The sequence below is a fragment of the Phallusia mammillata genome, chromosome 2, assembly GCF_965637545.1.
Source record: "Phallusia mammillata chromosome 2, kaPhaMamm4.hap1.1, whole genome shotgun sequence".
Classification (NCBI taxonomy): Eukaryota; Metazoa; Chordata; class Ascidiacea; order Phlebobranchia; family Ascidiidae; genus Phallusia; species Phallusia mammillata.
Window position 1 is genome coordinate 31,460,547 of NC_137253.1, and position 17,708 is coordinate 31,478,254.

General features: G+C 35.5%; 1 protein-coding gene across 2 annotated transcripts in view; it reads left to right on the top strand.

Moving 5' to 3' along the window:
• The window catches only part of LOC145215408 (uncharacterized), a 70,696-nt gene that overhangs the window by 24,862 nt on the left and 28,126 nt on the right, over window positions 1-17,708 (top strand). For both annotated transcript variants that reach the window (XM_080084105.1, XM_080084106.1), the window contains exons 57-79: window positions 637-743; window positions 1,463-1,571; window positions 2,740-2,919; window positions 3,974-4,115; window positions 4,641-4,733; window positions 5,146-5,267; window positions 5,592-5,736; window positions 6,490-6,617; window positions 6,955-7,082; window positions 7,422-7,539; window positions 8,296-8,430; window positions 9,025-9,238; window positions 9,968-10,104; window positions 10,514-10,726; window positions 11,090-11,305; window positions 11,848-12,036; window positions 12,640-12,703; window positions 13,092-13,213; window positions 13,612-13,722; window positions 14,110-14,276; window positions 15,037-15,098; window positions 15,157-15,231; window positions 17,158-17,261. In XM_080084105.1, the coding sequence (XP_079940231.1) occupies window positions 637-743; window positions 1,463-1,571; window positions 2,740-2,919; window positions 3,974-4,115; window positions 4,641-4,733; window positions 5,146-5,267; window positions 5,592-5,736; window positions 6,490-6,617; window positions 6,955-7,082; window positions 7,422-7,539; window positions 8,296-8,430; window positions 9,025-9,238; window positions 9,968-10,104; window positions 10,514-10,726; window positions 11,090-11,305; window positions 11,848-12,036; window positions 12,640-12,703; window positions 13,092-13,213; window positions 13,612-13,722; window positions 14,110-14,276; window positions 15,037-15,098; window positions 15,157-15,231; window positions 17,158-17,261 (3,081 nt within the window). The remainder of the gene's footprint in view (window positions 1-636; window positions 744-1,462; window positions 1,572-2,739; window positions 2,920-3,973; window positions 4,116-4,640; window positions 4,734-5,145; window positions 5,268-5,591; window positions 5,737-6,489; window positions 6,618-6,954; window positions 7,083-7,421; window positions 7,540-8,295; window positions 8,431-9,024; window positions 9,239-9,967; window positions 10,105-10,513; window positions 10,727-11,089; window positions 11,306-11,847; window positions 12,037-12,639; window positions 12,704-13,091; window positions 13,214-13,611; window positions 13,723-14,109; window positions 14,277-15,036; window positions 15,099-15,156; window positions 15,232-17,157; window positions 17,262-17,708) is intronic.

Here is a 17,708-nt window from a genome sequence, read left to right on the forward strand (position 1 = left end):
ATGCAAAATATTTCTGTTGAATATTTTGACCAAGTTACGTAGATTTGTAACAAAGCGTATAACCCTAACATTTGTGCAGCTTTTTGTGTGTCATGTGGATTTTTTGACCATGATGATGTTTGATGTAAATTGCTTTAAATTTTTATGTGACTTACAATCAAGTGAATATGGTATTTAGTGGCTTCATACCACTAATGGGATGAAATCTTGTAACTAAGCTTTTTCTAATTACTTGCACAATGTTGTAACACAGTGGTTAACTAGTGGTTCATGATGCCGTGTTGGTTGATCCACATGTGTTAATTCAATTGATAAACTGGAAATAGTTGCATGTTATTTATTGAATATTCACTACAAAAAAAGCTTTTTATTGTTAGCTGTCAGTTGTTTGATATCACTCCTCGAAATTCTGCATTGAAGGAATATATTTCAAGCCAATGTGCTTGTTGTGGATGGTTCATTTATCCTGTCTTACAATATAATGGTCCACAATACTTATTTAATTGAACTGGTGCTCCATGGCCTAGAATGAGTTGAGGACCACTGTTATAATGCCAATGAATAGCACACCTGCTTACAAGACTTTAATGTGAACCAGTGGTTTCTTTAACTAAACTCTGGTTCAAATGTGCAAAGGATATCTAAAACTGGATGATGGCATTGAAGCTTATTATGATCTTGATGCATCAACATATGATGAAGCAGTGGATATATGCAAAAGCAGGGATGGAGTGTTACCAATGGTAATCCTGAGTTGTTTAACCTTTGTCTGTGAATGAGATAAAGACCTGTGATCGCAATGTGTTTGCTTTCAAGCAGTCTCGTGCAAACAGTTGAATAATGTTTTCTCACCTATTTGAACAATAGCAAAAAGATTGGTGACTTGCATATTTAAAAAAAGTGGACAATATATGTGCAGTAAACCTTGGTTAATTCAGACCTATTTGGACCAAAAGATTTGTCCAGATTAGGTGAAGATCTGGATTCACTGATGTCAATTAGTTCAACCCTTAACACATTTACAAATCATTTGTACCTCAAGGTTTGTGCAAATTAGGTGAAGATCTGGATAAAATACATATTGTCCACTATTCAAAATGACCAAATGACAACATTTTTGCTATTGATTAAAATATGCAATTGACCACCTTAAGGGATTTCTTGAACAAAGCTACACTTTACTAAAAATGGTACAAATTGTTTTTGTTGAAATTTTGATGTTTTTGTTTGGATTTCTCCAAATTTAAATCGGTATGCATCATTTTGTGTGAAAACCACTATGGTATTTGGGACAAAAGATAACAGCCCCAGTGACGAGTAGAGTCAGTTTCAAACTTCATAAAGAATGCATATACTACGGAAGAAGGTAGAACTCAGAATTGGAATTTAAGTATTAGTGCTGTGACCTTATGCCTTTCACCTCTGTAACTCCTCAAAAAATTAAATTTAAAATTTCTTTCAGCTTAGAAATAGCACTCTTGCTGCTCAAGTCGTTAAGAAATTGTTGGATTCACACATTACCACTGGAATAGAAAAATGGTGGCTTGGGCTGGATGACAAAATTAACGAAGGTTTGACTTTGTTCATTTTATATTGTTTTGTTGTACATCAAATAGTGGTTAGATAGAATCTAGTGATATTGTTTACTTAATCATAAGGCTGAATTCTGTTTACATAATCACAAAAGATTTGTGAAAAAAAGAACTGTTTTCAGCAACAATCCTCAGCTTAACATTTGGGATTTTAGTATTAAATTTAGACTAACCGAATATTAGGGTTTTAAATGAAATTTCTTTTTCTACCGTTACGATAAAAATACATAAAATTGTTGCATGTTTATAACACTCTGGTATCACCAAATGTAGCGTTAGTGTATTTCTTATCAGAAATGATAGAATAGGTGTCAAACACAAATGCCTACGCAAAAGATGTGCTAAGGAAAAAGACAGAAATGCACGCAAAAGGAAAAAGATGTCCAAAAAATAGTCTTGAGCATTACTGAGTACTTAAAACTATCAAAATGAAAGTTACAGTGTGTGTGCTTGAAGAGAAAAAAATCATTGTTTTTAAACAGTCATTGTTTTACTTTTTCGATGTAAGGATTGCTTTTAAATCATGTAGTTCATTTCCATGTATACTAAGTCCAAGAAAGAGAAAAATAGCAAAAACTAGTCTTCAGCATTACTGCATTCTTTACACCAGGGGTCCGCAAATTTTGGTAGCGAGACCTTCCAGTCTTGGTCACAAAATACTTCAAATTTCCCATGAACATAAGCATCGCATCTATAGTATTAATGAACTTTCAGTATTTTCAACTTAATTATTATTGCATTGTTACATATGACTACGTAACTGTTACATACAGTCTATGTAACAATGCAATAAGTTAAGCGTACCCGCGCAAGCAGTCATGCTTTTCTGTTAACATTTTGCTGAATAAATACGTTCGTTTACATACTGTTTTATGTGCTGAGTTTTGCTTTATTTTGTGCAAGAAAATAGCAACTGACAAAAGCATAATCACAGTCTTAGTATTGATATCTAGTTGCTTAGTATTTTCCACAAACTTACATGCTAACAAAATGCTTGGGTCGCGATAATTTAGAGCAATTTTTTAGGGTCGCGCCAAAAAGTATTTGCGGACCCCTGCTTTAAACTATCAAAATGAAAACTACAGTGTACTTAAAAAAATGACTTTACTATTTTTAAACAGTCATTGTTTTACTTTTTCTATCTAAGGACTTTATGAGTGGTCTAGTGGAGAACCATTGGACATTGGACTGGGTGATTACACCAACTGGTCGGCAAACTACACAGGATCTCAAGATGCAAAACATTGTGTTGTGGTGGATGCAACTGATAACCTGAGATGGATGGAGGATGACTGTAATGCTAAGAACGGATTTATTTGCATGAAAGGTATTGAATGAGCTACTAACTTACCCATTACAGCCAAATTTGGTTAATACATACCTTATTTAGTCGGCTGTAAGCCGCCCTAGATTGTAAGCCACATGTTAAGGTGTCAACAAATATTCTAAGTCGCATGGGGTGGTGTTATGCACTATTGTTTCATGACACTCTTTCTGTTGCTACATAGTTCAACTTTTTATTAACAATTGTAATCAAGACATAGATCAGGGGTGTGCAACCCGCAGGCCACAATTTTGTGTGGCCCTCAAGAACACTCTGATTCAGAGCAAGTGAAAGTGTAAACTTAAGCAAAAAATCCCCGCTAGTTTTTCGGTAAATCTCCTAAGTGGAATCTGACAATTTTATTCACCGAGACCTATGGTCTTCTATTCGCACTATAGGTGCTTGTTGCGTAACTTCACCGAATGTTACGTAATAACCTACTTTGCTTAGTAAACAATTACTTTGTTGTGAAAGCCAGTGTTGCGACGAAACTTACTTGCAACTAACATTTTAAAGTTAATTTGGCAAAACGAAGTTGATTTTTAGTTTTGTTGCTACAGAGTGCAACTATTTGTCAACAGCATAGTCACATAAATAGCTCTACCCGGTAGAGTGTTTATTGGCGTGTGAAGCCAACATTTTAAACGCATAATTAAACAAAACTCTGCAGGCCCCACAAACAGTAGGGTAAAACCGCGTAAATAAATACTGTACATGAAAAAAAATTTGTGGCCCTCGCTTGATGTCCGAAATTGGTTATATGGCCCACCGACGAAAAAGGTTGCACACCCTTGACATACATGAATAGCTGGGATCAGCCTTAAAGCAATCGTCCAGACCAGTGATCACAGCACACTCATATAGAAATCATAGTATGCCAGGCCTATTGAAGGTGTTATACCGAGTCCTGGAAATACTCTGGGTTCAAATCCCACCGCAGGCTAGATTTTTCTAGCCTATGCCTTGCCATATAGAAATGCTTGGTGACCGGCTGATTCGGTATAACGCCTGACATACTATGATGACAGCTGCAGGATGATAATTTTGTTTTTCTCAGTAACCGACCAATTCCCAGCCAAGTATGATGTGAAACACCGTGGCGCTTATTACCACTTTCGTCGGGATCCATTAAATCGAATGGGTAGATTATACACAAGGCCCATCAAAGAAGCAGAGAAAAACTGCAGGAAAACAAATGGGTTTGTATAAGACAGTGTTTCCCATTTAAAAAGTTAAAGAAATAGCTTCAATTTTTTCTGTGGTTTAAATAAGTCTTTGGTTTGGGAGGCCGGGCAAATTTAGACGGATGTAAGGTCTCCATCTCAAATGGTGTTTGTTTCATTTAGCGTTGTATATCAACTTTGTGGTATATAAGGAAAGAATACAAAAGTTATAATTGGCAATAAGTTATTTGTAGTAGGGTTGTCCAAAACGAAGATCTATTTAATCAACACTAATTCTAGCGAGTCTCTCAGGGCATGAATATGCAATTCTAATGCTCGGGTGAGTTTGTGCTGCACCTCAGCCGAGCACCAAGAAATAGATGCTCGATACTCGGGTTCTGGCTTGGCTGAGCTCAACCCATTCTTAACTGATTTCTCATCAAACAGTTACATATGAAAAGTTCAAAATTTTCCTTGTTTATCACTTAACATTTAAGGCTCAGTTTAAAACAGTGATTATCTTTGAATTTGTGTCTGATTCTAATTGTTTTTTTGTTGCAGAGAACTTGCCGATGTTAAAGATTACATCACTTCTTTGTTTATAACTGACAGTTTAAAACTTCAACCCAACTTCACTTTTGACCACACTTCAAGGTAAAGTGACAAAGATCTCAACATGCACAACTATAAACACAAAAAACTATAGTTTTAAAGGCAGACAGTTGAAAATTTAATATGTAGAGAAGAAATATTACATGGCATGTAAAAAAGAAACAAAATTGATCACCAAGTAGACAGAATGGCGTGTACAACAAGCCCAATCTTAGAAACCCTGAGCTACAAACTTTACTGGTATTGCTCACACCGAGGGGAAAATAAATGACTTAGACTGAATTGAATTTATCAACTGCCCCCCAAAAAATCAAATGGAAATTGATTCATTGTGTATCAAAACAGGCAACGGGGTGTGCATAAAACAGACTTATTGTGAGCATAACCCAGTCAGGCAATGCCCAGCATCAAGGATAAAAGTGAAACAAATTAAGAAAGTGATATCATTTCGTAGATTTTGGGTTACTCTCTATGACAACCTTCCACCGACAAGAGTCAAAGCACAAGATCGCAACTGGGTTTGGATTATCAATGGAACTGAAGAGCCCTTCGCACATAATGTGCCATTTGTGCATGGTATGTCTGACAAATGTAAAAATATCAGTTTAACTTTTGACATAATAAAGTATTGGGTCTTTGTATATCTAGCTTGTGAGAATAAAATCATTTAAACATTGCAATTGGTAAATTGTAAGTCATTCGAAATTGCTTTTGCAGTAGAAATCAAGCAAAGTTTAATGCTTTAATAAACTGTGCTTATTACATTGTTTAAAGTAAGTTCGAAACAAATTATAAATACACAACATTTTTAACTTTCCTGCGAATTAGACAAGTTCTGAAAGAAAAGTTTACACAAATGTCAATTGAATTGGGTTTATGGTCCAGTTTGCATTTTTTCAGATGGATTTAAAATCGAAAATGTTGGACTGGATAATTCCTCTAAGACCCGTTTTTCCTATGACGAGCGATGTATCTATGGCGACCACAGAAACAGTACTTATGGAAACCCATTCGGGAAATTTGATACACATTTCTACACTAGAAGGTGAACATTTGTACATATCAGCAGTTATATTAAAGTTTCAGGATGTGGGTGCTATGGTGAAAAAAGGCATTATTTAAAAAAAGCATGGATTCAATACATGATAAGCTGCAGACATATATGTATATGTTTCGACCTATAAGGTCTCTTCAGCGCAGCTAGTGACAAGAGTACAACACTCCAGTTTGTTTGGAGCAGTAAGCTAAACCATGCCTCACCAACCTGTTCATGCCACAGTTGGGTATTACACAATGCCCCAAATACCAGAATACAACAGTTGTATTTTTCACTTGCCTTGCCATATCTGAATGCATTTGTCGGTTTGTTTTTCTCAATCCCCATTGAGTTTTTATTTCCAGTTGATCGTGAACATGGAAAAAATTATTCAAAACTCAGTAAAATGAAACAACTGACATTAACAACTACCAGTAACCACTTTGCACAAATATTCCAAGGTCATAAATTAAAACTTTTTTGTTTTACAGCTCACTATTATTAATCAAATAAAGACAAATATTGCTAATATATGGCACAGAACATCATTATGAAAATAACAGATGGGGCAATTTAACAGTGTTGATTGATTTCTGCAGAAAATTATACCAGCCACTGCTGTATAGTCTCACTTGTTCATTATAAACTTACCAATAGCCTCTTTTTCATGTTGATTTATGACAAGAAAATTACTCTAAAATACAATGTCTGTTTGGGGTTTTGTAAAAACCATTGATATTGCTGTGTTTTGATTGGTTGCAGCAAGTCATGTGACTTCAATCGTCCCGAACAAATGGAGTGGGTGTGGGTTTCACAATTTCATCTCATGCATATCTTCACTAAACGGTGTTTGACAGCGCTTTTTCCGTTAAAAGACATCACCAGTGGAGGTACATTCCACTTTGTGTTTTTCATGTAAAACATTTTTCAGTAAAGCAAGTTTGGTTGTTTCTATTTTACTGATAAATCTATCATTATGAAATAGTTGTCTAAACGTAGCAGATTTAAAGAATAACAATACGAAAAGTCACAAACTATTTGTTCTGTTTAACAACTAGGATGATCATACATCAATAACTAAGATTAGCTCTGAAGCATTTATGTAGACCAGCGAGCATGGCATGCTCATGTATAAACCAACTGGTCACCAAGCAGTGCCATATGGCATGGGTGACAGGCTAATTTTGTTGAAGTACCTGTTTCTGCCTGACATGTTTAACTTTACAGGTATATATCCTGGTGTTCGCGTCCTTCCATGCAACTTGTCAGATGTCAATCAACATTGGATCTGTCAATCAAGCAATCCCTTTCACATCAAGCTGAGACACAAACAACATACTTATCTCTATGACATGGTAAGCTGAATAAAAACAGTCTTTCTACAGGGGGTTTCTTTTGCTACAAGTCTTTCTACAGGGGTTTTCTTTTGCTACAGGTCTTTCTACAGGGGTTTTCTTTCGCTACAAGGCTTTCTACAGGGGTTTCTTTTGCTACAAGTCTTTCTACAGGGGGTTTATTTTGCTACAAGTCTTTCTACAGGGGTTTTCTTTTGCTACAAGTATTTCTACAATGGTTTTTTTGCTGCAAGTCTTTCTACAGGGGTTTTCTTTTAAGCCAGCTATTTCTGGCATTTCTCATTTTTGTTGAAATGGTAATGTTGAATTTTTACCACTGTTTTGATGTTATCATTTCAGGTTGAACCTTTAGATCGAGCGCATGTTGCTGGATTGCATTTCAGTTCTGACTGCAGATCTATGTGGAGAACTTTGCTCAGCAATAAGTACCTTTGTGATGAAAGATATTATCCTGCAAGTAAGTAAAGTTATGAAGCGACATTGTAGTGTTGCCTGGCCAAACTCTCATAAAGTGACATAAACCAAACCAAAAATGCTCTGAACAGTGAATAAACCCAATTTAACTCTTAATTACTGTAAACTTCAGTTAATCCGAATCTTTGCCTAATTCATAGAAAACTTCAGGTACAAACAGTTTGTGATGTGGTTAGGCTTTAACTAATCGACATCGGTTAGACAGATCTTCACCTAATCCGGACAATTTTTGGGTCTGAACGGGCCTGCACTATCCAAGGTTTACTGTAACTGCGATTCCTTTTTTTCAAAAGTCAGAGCCTGTCCAAGAAAGCATCTTAACACGTTGACTGCCAACTACGAGTTATCTCGTAGTTGCCGATCTAGCCAGGTTTGCCAGATACGAGTATACTCGTAGTAGACTTATTCGATTGTAACTTAAAACGAACTAACGTCGTGGATGCGTTGTGGCAACACTGAGACACCCTACACCAGCATGTTACCTACGAGATAACTCATAGCATGGCACAAAATATTTCGACTTTCGGATTTCAGAAAGTCACTAAAACACATTTGGCAAATGTAAGCACAACATAGGAATATCCCTTGGCAGTCAATGTGTTAAATGGTTCAAATAAAGTTGTCTTAAAAAACACTTCTGCAGTTTTCAAAAATTAATTTGTGAAAAATCAGCCAATGTGATTGAGAAAGACAACATAACAACTGTACACTATGATTAAGATTCCTTTGCATTGTTCAGGGAATTTGTATGTCGCATACAGTCAACCAATGGATCCCCCGCCAAAAAGTGCGACTTTCTGCAATGGAACGGCCCACAAAGTCCCAGTTAACTTCACTAGTCAGTTAGAAATGAAGAAGGCTTGTGGCTTACAAGGTAATAACCATATAAAAGAAACCACATTGTAAAACAAATACTTTTTAATCTTTATATTGCAGTTCTAATTATAACAAAAAACATATAGTTTAAATTAATTCTCAACTGGGTTTTGGGTTAGGTTTTCTTTATTGTGTCTTTTGGTAACTGTTATCGCATAATTTTTTTTGTGCGCATCCGTGGTTGGTTAAACAACCCTTAAGTAAGTATTACATGATGTTTCTATTGTCAAATCATCCGCCACTTTGTTATTGTTTATGAGTTTATCATTACACTACTTCAGTGAATTAGATGACTCCTATTTTGATTTTAGTTGGAATTGCAAAATACTGCTGTAGCACTAACCACCATGCTCTCCTAACTTTTATAGATAAACCAACCAGTGTATTCAAAACATTAAAATCTGTTAGTATGTGGATCTGTCCAACGACATTCTTTTTCAGACCTTTTGGCAAATATTCATGCCATCATCAGTAATATGAGGCATGTGGCTGTTTTCATCAACTTGGGCAGTTTTATTTCCCATTAATATTTCCCATCATGTTACCTATGTTTCATTTGTAAAACAAGAAATGTGCCTGATGCATTCTGCAGGTGGCCACTTTGCAACATTGAGTGAAGTCAAAATCGCAGTCCAAGATGGATTTACTGATGGTTGTGTTTGTGCTCATGTAAAAGGTTTAACTGATTTATATGGGGTTATGGTATTTGATGATCCTATTTGTAAGAATCTCACCGGAGCTACTCCAAATAAAGATGGCATTTTCAAGTGCCTTGGAACCAGAAGTGGTGCAGCTTGGTGCTACAGGTTAAACATACATTTCTTTGTTGGCTGATGGGCTTAAAATATGTGAATTAATATTTTGTCTGTTTAATTTTTCCAGTCACTCATGCACAGATTTTTAATGCAATTAATACTAAACAACCTTTATGTTTAAAGTGAAAAACTTTGGTGCATGCTTAGTTGGTTAAATACATGTTACTTTGTTGGTTTGATGGGCCTGAAAATCATGCAAAACATGTTAATAAATGTTATTTGGTGCATAAATTCCACAGTCAGATCAGGTCTGAAGCGGCTATGTAGACCATCAACCACAGCACACCTATATAAATCGTAGTACGCCATGCCATACAAGGCAATATACTGAATCAGTCGGTCACCAAGCACAACCAGAGTCTTTCATGACTCATGCTACACCACTTGAGCTACACAGACTTATCACTTAGCCTTGCCATATGTGGGAATGTCTGGTGACCGGCTGATTCAGTACAATACCTTCAATAGCCTGGTGTACTATAATTTATTTTATTGAGGATGCTTAATTTTAACCAGTTAATCATGCAAAAAGTTATAATTACTGAAGAACCTTTTTGTTTGTAGTGAAAAAAATATAGTTTTTATAGTACATGCTTACTTGACTATTTGAACATTGGCAAGGTATTTTTTTGGTGGTTGGGAATGTTTTTTCTCGCAAAACTGATCTTTTTTGTACTTATAAATGGATGCGCACACTTGACTGTTGTCATTAATTCTTAGAGGAGAGCCACATGCAAATTTGATCAATGGAGTCCAGCACTCGCCCTGGTGTGCAACTTTTTCTATTCTTGCCCCTGACAAAGTTGGTTTGGAGGAACGTAGTTGCTTGGCTCCGCATTACTTTGTCTGCCAAAGAAGTAAGTATAATATCAATTTTACAGAGCTCTTCTGGCAATTGTATTTTATATCGACGTTTTGCTGTCTTATACAGGTCGTCTTTATCAGGGTAAGTAACAATTAATGCCTGTAGTACAGTAAAAGATAAACTAAGGAAAAAAGAATTTAATTCAACCACGTCACAACACAAAGAAAACACTGTGCGATAATGTTTGATTGTGCCGCTAATATTTAAGCAGGTGCCTGTAGCACGCATAAAGCATTGAAATAATTTCAATTGTAGCCAAAACGCTTTACCACAGAAAAGTCTCGGAATATTCACCTACGGCGCAACACTATGAACATCAAAGCAGTGACGCTTTCAGCGTGATACTGGAACCTGATTCCTAAACTGTTAAATATACAGTGTTGTCATGTTTGTTTTTTCAGAGGCGAAATATATTTGTGAGGCTCCCATAAAACCAAGCAATGCGTACCCGACGACAGAAGATTGGACAGAGTTTGGCAACGGAGTAACGTTCCATTGTGATTTAGGCCACAGTTTTTCTCTCGACCCTCTAGATGTGGAATTTCAATCTTACTGTGTTAATGTAGCAGGAAACTACACTTGGATTCCTGGTCTGGATGGTTTAGCTTGTTCAAGTAAGTACTAAGTGATAACAGAATATTGTTTTAACTTAGTGATGTTACATACTGGAAGGAAACCTAGTTTTTAAATTTTCAGTTTTTTCACAAAATGCTTTGTTTTTGTTACTTTGGCACATTTGTGACTTTTAATTGCTACTTTTTTGTGTTGTTAAATGTCCAAGATTAGGTGAACACGTTACTTTGTTAAGTGGTGTGATAACAACCTGTGTACATTTAGATTGATTTTAAATGGTCCTGTATCAAACATATATGTACTAAAAATTATTCATGAAACCAAACAATGTTTAATTTGCTAACAATGGTCATTGTGACTTCTAAAATAGAATACCATCATTGTTGATCCATTGTTTGTTGTAGGACTCAGTTGTCCTGATCCTCCAGTTTTAAACCACTCAACTTTCATCACAATCCCACCAGGCATATCAGCAGGCAACTTTTCATATTCTGATAGGATCACATACACCTGTGATGTCGGGTATGGGATCGGTGGTAAAGTTGAAGCTAAAGTTGGTGTGTCAGTTTGTAGATCTGACCAAACTTGGCAACCACCACCAATCAACCTGGCTTGCTCTGGTAAGTTAATGTAACAGTCTCATGATTTACAATATGGATTACGTTTATGCTTGCTATTATAGGCTATTATGGCATTCTTACAAGTGATATTTATGCCCTCACAGGTACACTAACATATCAATGCATTACTAATAGCCATTGCGATGTTTTTTTAACACACAATATATGATAACATACCACTTTGGTGTCAATACAATGTAAATTTTTCATTGTAGAATGGTTTGTATTATATAAAAGAAATTTTATTCCTCAACTTTTGATGAAATATGCCTAAAGAAACTGACTGCCTGTTTAAATCCACTGTTATTTAATCTACTGTGCTTTTTGTTTGTGCATTTTCTAAATGGAATGCCTCGTACTGTCGTTTTTAACATTTTGTGTGCCAATTTTTTCCCTGTGGTCAGATGTGCCCGACCTCCACGATTGTATCAAGCCTGGGCCACTGATTTTGATATATATGTGTATTTTGTAAAAAGAAGAACTATTGTAGTTGTTTTCAGTTTGAACCAGTTTATGTACGAATTTTGTTCATCTGTCCACAGTGGTTCGATGTGCTCGACCTCCTCGGATTGCAAACAGCATAACAGATTATGATCCAGTAAGTCAATCACTTAACTACTTGTGCATGGATGGTTACTGGATATCGAGGGGCTCCTACAATGTGTCAGGGTTTGTTTGTAATGCCACTGGATACTGGAATCCTAATCCACTCACCTCTGTCGCTTGCGTTGGTAAGATTGGGTCACAGTTGTTTCTACAGGCTTTATAGATACATTTTGCTTCATTATGTTTCTGTTTAAAACTGTATGAGGAATGTTATAAGTAGTTATAAACAGTTTATAGGGTTAAACTTAAAAGTTTGTCATCTTGTGAACCAAGTGTTGACAATACACAATCGTTAAAGCACATTCAGTTGTTACACCACAAACAAATTAATTAACTTTATTGTACAGATTTAAATAGTAATTATTGGCCTGAGCTTTTGGTGTTTTCTTCTGCAAACAAGAAACAACACCAACTACTGCTGATACATAAGTTATGATATAATATTTTGGTGCCTCTATGTTTTCCATAAAGCCCTTGTTTGTTACCTAATCAGTTTTTATACCTGCTGTTCTTTACTCTTTTGTGCTGTCAATGGTTTTCATTTTATTGTCTTTATGATGCCCATGGATGAAGCAAATTTAAGTTGTCTGAATTACTTTACACAAGTTGGACAAAAACTTAACGAAGTATGCGACCTGGTGGAAATTAGTTGTTCACTATTTTGGAATGAATTCTGAATAAAAACAGGCAGTTAAAGATGCTAATTGCTTTTAACATATTAATTTCAGCACTTTGGTGTCCAGCACCCCCACTTCCACCAAATGCTGATAAAATCACTGTTACAAGCTACAGGTATGAGTATTTGATTCAAATTTTGCATTTTGTTATTTTGGATACACTTGTGTTTAAGATTTGAACACAAAATCAACTGAATTATTGCATAGTGAAGAACCTTACCACTGACATGCAACAGTTGTAGTAACTCATTTACTTTACCTCTTTTTGTCAAGTGTTCAACCACTGAAAACTTTAGTGACTTGCAAAACTGATATGTCAGTAAGCTGGTTGCTATACTAATTGTATTTAGCATACTAGTATGTGCTTTTTAAAGTATACACTTTTTGTGCTTTAAAATCGCATCTATTTTGCTTAAAACAGTTCAATGCATCGGCTTGTATGTTGTTTTTATTCAGGAAACAGGGTAATTTAGACAAACGAAAACAAAACAGTTTTTTTGTAGATACCAGGCCCTCATGACAATACACTGTTCGTTGGGTTATTCCGTCGTTCCAGAGACTCTTCAAATTATTTGTGACAAACACGGAGACTGGATGCCTTCCCCAAATAACTGGTGGTGCCAAAGTAAGACCGTTTGGTGTTTCTAAGTTACTTTAAGGTGGTGCAAATAATTCTTTCTATATAATATGGTAGAGCTACTAACGCAGTGTCAGTAGCTCTACCAGGTAACATGGCACATATGGTGGTAATTACTTTTATAGTGCAGTTACGATTATTCACCAAATCTATTTCCCAGTTGGTAAGTGTTATGTCTATATTATTAATAGCAGAAAAAATCCACTTATTATTTAATTTGAGTAATCATGCTTTTTATTCATTTTCACTGAAATTGTGATGTCCCACACTGATGGACCATGGGAATTTAGGTTCGAGTTGTTGGTTTGTGTAAATCAGCTCACCAGATTTTAATTCATGTCTATTTTGAACAATAGCATTCGTCACTTCTTCGTTCTTTTTTGCAGACGTTACCTGTCCAGACCCGATCGCTCCTGGAGAAAATGCTGTGCTCGATTCCAAACCTCAACTGGAATATTTATACCTGGACACACTGCAATACAAATGCACTAAAAAAGGTTTGTTTGCAATTAAATGCTGTTTCAGCAGTACAAAACTTTGGTGTTACATGGATACAGCTGTTGTAGCGGAAAGAGGATGGTGTGAACCTTCTGACATTAAACAGAATTTTCTCTTGCTTCTTTTATGTAAAGATTAACTGTTGTTTTGCATGTGTGTTTTACCAACTTGCTACCTAATTTGGTCTAGTATTTTAAATCTTTAAATTTTGACATAATTTTTAAAGCGGGTCTTTTAACATGTTGTACAATTAGATTTCATGTGGTCAAAAGAATTCCTTTGTTTTTTGGGGCTCAGAGAAACACAAAATAGCAAGACAAGATTGGAACCCACAACCTTTTGTCTTCTTTTCTGATCAAGAGTCTAATATGTATTTTACAATGTAGGTTATGGAATGAGAAGAGATTTCCTGCTGTACAGTGCAAAGCAGGTTGGATGTTTGACTGTGAGTCGAACTGGAATCATTTCCATCTCGTCTCGATGTCAACCTGAGGCCGCAGCTGACACTTGGATGTGGGAATGGGAGAACCACATCAAGTCGGCTTATACTTGGGTAGCGATGTTTTTTTTTATCAAACCCCATAGAGCAGTGGTTCATAACCTATGGTATGCATACTACTAGTGGTGCACAAGAGGTTTTTAGGGGATATGCGAGTTGCTTTCTGCCATACTCAATTTAAGTCAAATCAAGAAATGCAACTTATCTGACTCAACTGAGCAGCCCTGGTTTTGGATGAGCTGATCCTATGGCCGTTCTGATGGGGTTGGCAACCTTCCTGGTTTCAGAAATGTGCTAGTCTGGTCGAGAAAATAGGGCTATATGTTGGTATTCTCATTTAAACAGTTTTATGCTCAGGGAGGAATTGGCCAAGATAGATTTAGAACTTACTTTTAGTGATTAAAAAGATTGCTTTAAATGTTGTTTTGGGTGTTGTTTGATAGATTACCTTTATGTTCATCGACCACATGCTTTTATTAGACAGTTAAGTTTAAGCATTGCTGCTTTTGCTTTAACTTTCCTAATGGTATGAGAGCCCTCAGCCATATAATTTAAAACATTTGCCAAATAACATTTTGGTTACTTTGCAAATACCTTGATAGATGATAACTGACATTCCCTTGTTTAAGTAACTGCATACATATATTGCTATTCTGCAGAAATTATTTTGTCAAATAACTTTTCACCTATGGTGTATGTGTATTTCATACCACTACTGCACTTCAATGAAAAACAAATACTCTTTTGTCATTTGTAAATAATAAAGTAAAAACAATTTATGTTACATGCTTAATATATTTTGATTTATTAACAGACATGTCTCGCTCGAGCTGGTTCATTAGTCAGAATGCAAAGGTGTAATGCAGCCTTTAAGAAGTAAGTAGCAAAAATACTTGAGTGCTTTGTGTTCTGATTATAAGATTTTGTTTCACAGTCAGCAATGGAGTTGTCCTTTTCTGGAAGGAAATGCATTTTTACTGAAGGCAATAGAAACAACAATGTTTTTAAGGTAGTAATGTATACCTCAGATGTTACATAAAACTGGTTGGTTTAGTCAAGTAAAAAGAGGTTGAGTTGTAAAAATCAGTCAAGCTGCATAACAGTGTTTGAACACTATTGATCAGGTTTTGTGTCAAGCAGATTTTAACAATGCAGAAAATAGTGTGATTGGACTGTGGAAAGTGTAGATAAAGGTCTTCAATACTTTTTCATAGACCATTTAGAGCTTTCAGACTTTTTTTGCTTTAAAATTGTTAATATTTATGGGTTCCCTTCCCTGAAGGGGACACATATTGATTTTACTCGAATTGTTTTTGTTTGTTTTTCTTGTTTTTTCTTCCCAAAGTTTGTCCGACTCGTTTTTCCATCAAATGTTTGATGGATTTGGCTGAAATTTACACAGATGGTAAATATAGTTATGTAGATGTGCATCCCACTTTGTTTTTGTTGATAACCCCAGTATTTACCCTGCTAGCCCCCTAAAATGGGTATTTTTCCCCCGAAGTTTGTCCGACTCGTTTTTCCATCAAATGTTTCATGGATTTGGCTGAAATTTACACAGATGGTAGATATAGGTATGTATATGTGCATCCCACTTTGTTTTTGTTGATAACCCCAGTATTTACCCCGCTCGCCCCCTAAAATGGGTGTTTTTACCCAAAGTTTGTCCGACTCGATTTTCCATCAAATGTTTGATGGATTTGGCTGAAATTTACACAGATGGTAGATATATTCATGTAGATGTACATCCCACTGTTTTTGTTGATAACCCCAGTATTTACCCCGCTAGCCCCCTAAAATGGGTGAGTTTTTAAACAGTGTCAGAATTGGCTGAAATTTGGATTTCTTGTATAGTATGCCATTTAAAGGTGCCGCCATGGCAGTTAGGGGCTTGTTAGCAGCCCTATGACGTCAGAAACATTAACGGTTGTTGCTAAACACCTCTAGTGGTCGAAATTTTAAACATTGGTGGATCGGCTGAAATTTTGCAGTACTATTGATGGAGTCATTGTGGTTTTTATATATTTTTTAGTTTGTGTGTCGAACCCAATTAGTTGCCCTACTAGCCCCCTAAAATGGGTCAGTTTTTTAAAACGTTAAATAGGACATACTTGAAACAATATCTGGGGTGAATCTAATTTTATAGTTTGTATTCTACATATTATTATTATTTAAGCCCAGTGCCGATCACTGTGTTTTACCTTACTATACCCGATTTTCTCATGGTTATCTCTTGAATTGCATTATTTTCAACTTTGCATGTGTGGGGACCCTTGAGTTTTTGCCTGCAGAAACGACTAAAGTTATAAAAGACGATGGTTAATATGGGACCCAATACAAAATAAGCATAGGAAATATATCAATGTTTTAAAATAGGTTATAGTGTATATGCAAGGGCAATATGTGCTGAGCCACCTTTCTAGTTTGGTTTGCTGTTGCATTCAAGTTGTTGGTTTGGTACATATGGTTGTTTTAGTTGTTATCAAACTGAAGAAGTGAGTTTGAGCAACAAGCAAATTAGGAAGTAAGAAGATAGGGTTGTTTACTGTAAATGTTCAATATAAGGGATCTATAACTTTCTCTCTCTGCTTGTTTATAGCTTGAAATTCATTTATATATTCGTTTAATTATTTAGTATCTTAAATTGTTTTGTGGCTCAGTCAGTTACAGAGTAACTAAATAATTGTGGTTACAACTGTACATGAAACCCATGTTGAAAGTTGAGTGTTGTAAATGAAATTGTGTATTAGTAAAGCATCTTCATTTAACTCATGCTTCATTATGTGTAAAATTAAACATCAAGAGGGAAATTTTTGGCTACATTGCAAGGATTGCATAGCATCTGTAAGATGACATTGCTATGACCCTAAATTACACACAAGTTAAGAATGACACTTGTCCAAGTTTACTTTTGCAATGGTGATGTTTTGTTTAGTTCTGTTAATGGCACTGGAGACGTTCACATGAGTAAAACTATCGACACATCGGCATCGTGGATGGCTGAAGTAAGATCACATCGAAGTGTTTGCACTTTGCAAAGTAAGGGGATTTAGTGTATAATTTTTCCTGTGCAAACAGTCTAAATCTATGAATTTTTTGTTTTTGGTATATTTTTTTATCTTCAGAAACTTAACACTGAATTAGGTCTTGACAATTTGGATTTTGAAAAGTTTTCTTTATTATATTTTTTGTGTATTTCTTACATCAGTAAAGTTTGGTAATGCCATGTGTTACATATTTCACACATGTAGTTAAATTATTTTCGTACTAATCGTTATCATTGCCCAATTTGCATTCTTATGCTAAAATGCTAAATATTTTCAGTACTGTATGAACCATGCTCATTTTGTTTACTTTATTTAATTGTCCCCATTGAAAATACAACAGGTAAGTTGTAATTATAATTTATTGTACTTGCACATTCAATCGCAATTTAACTGAGTCTTTTTTCTGAAAATGATATTGTGAAATTAAATGCAGACTTTT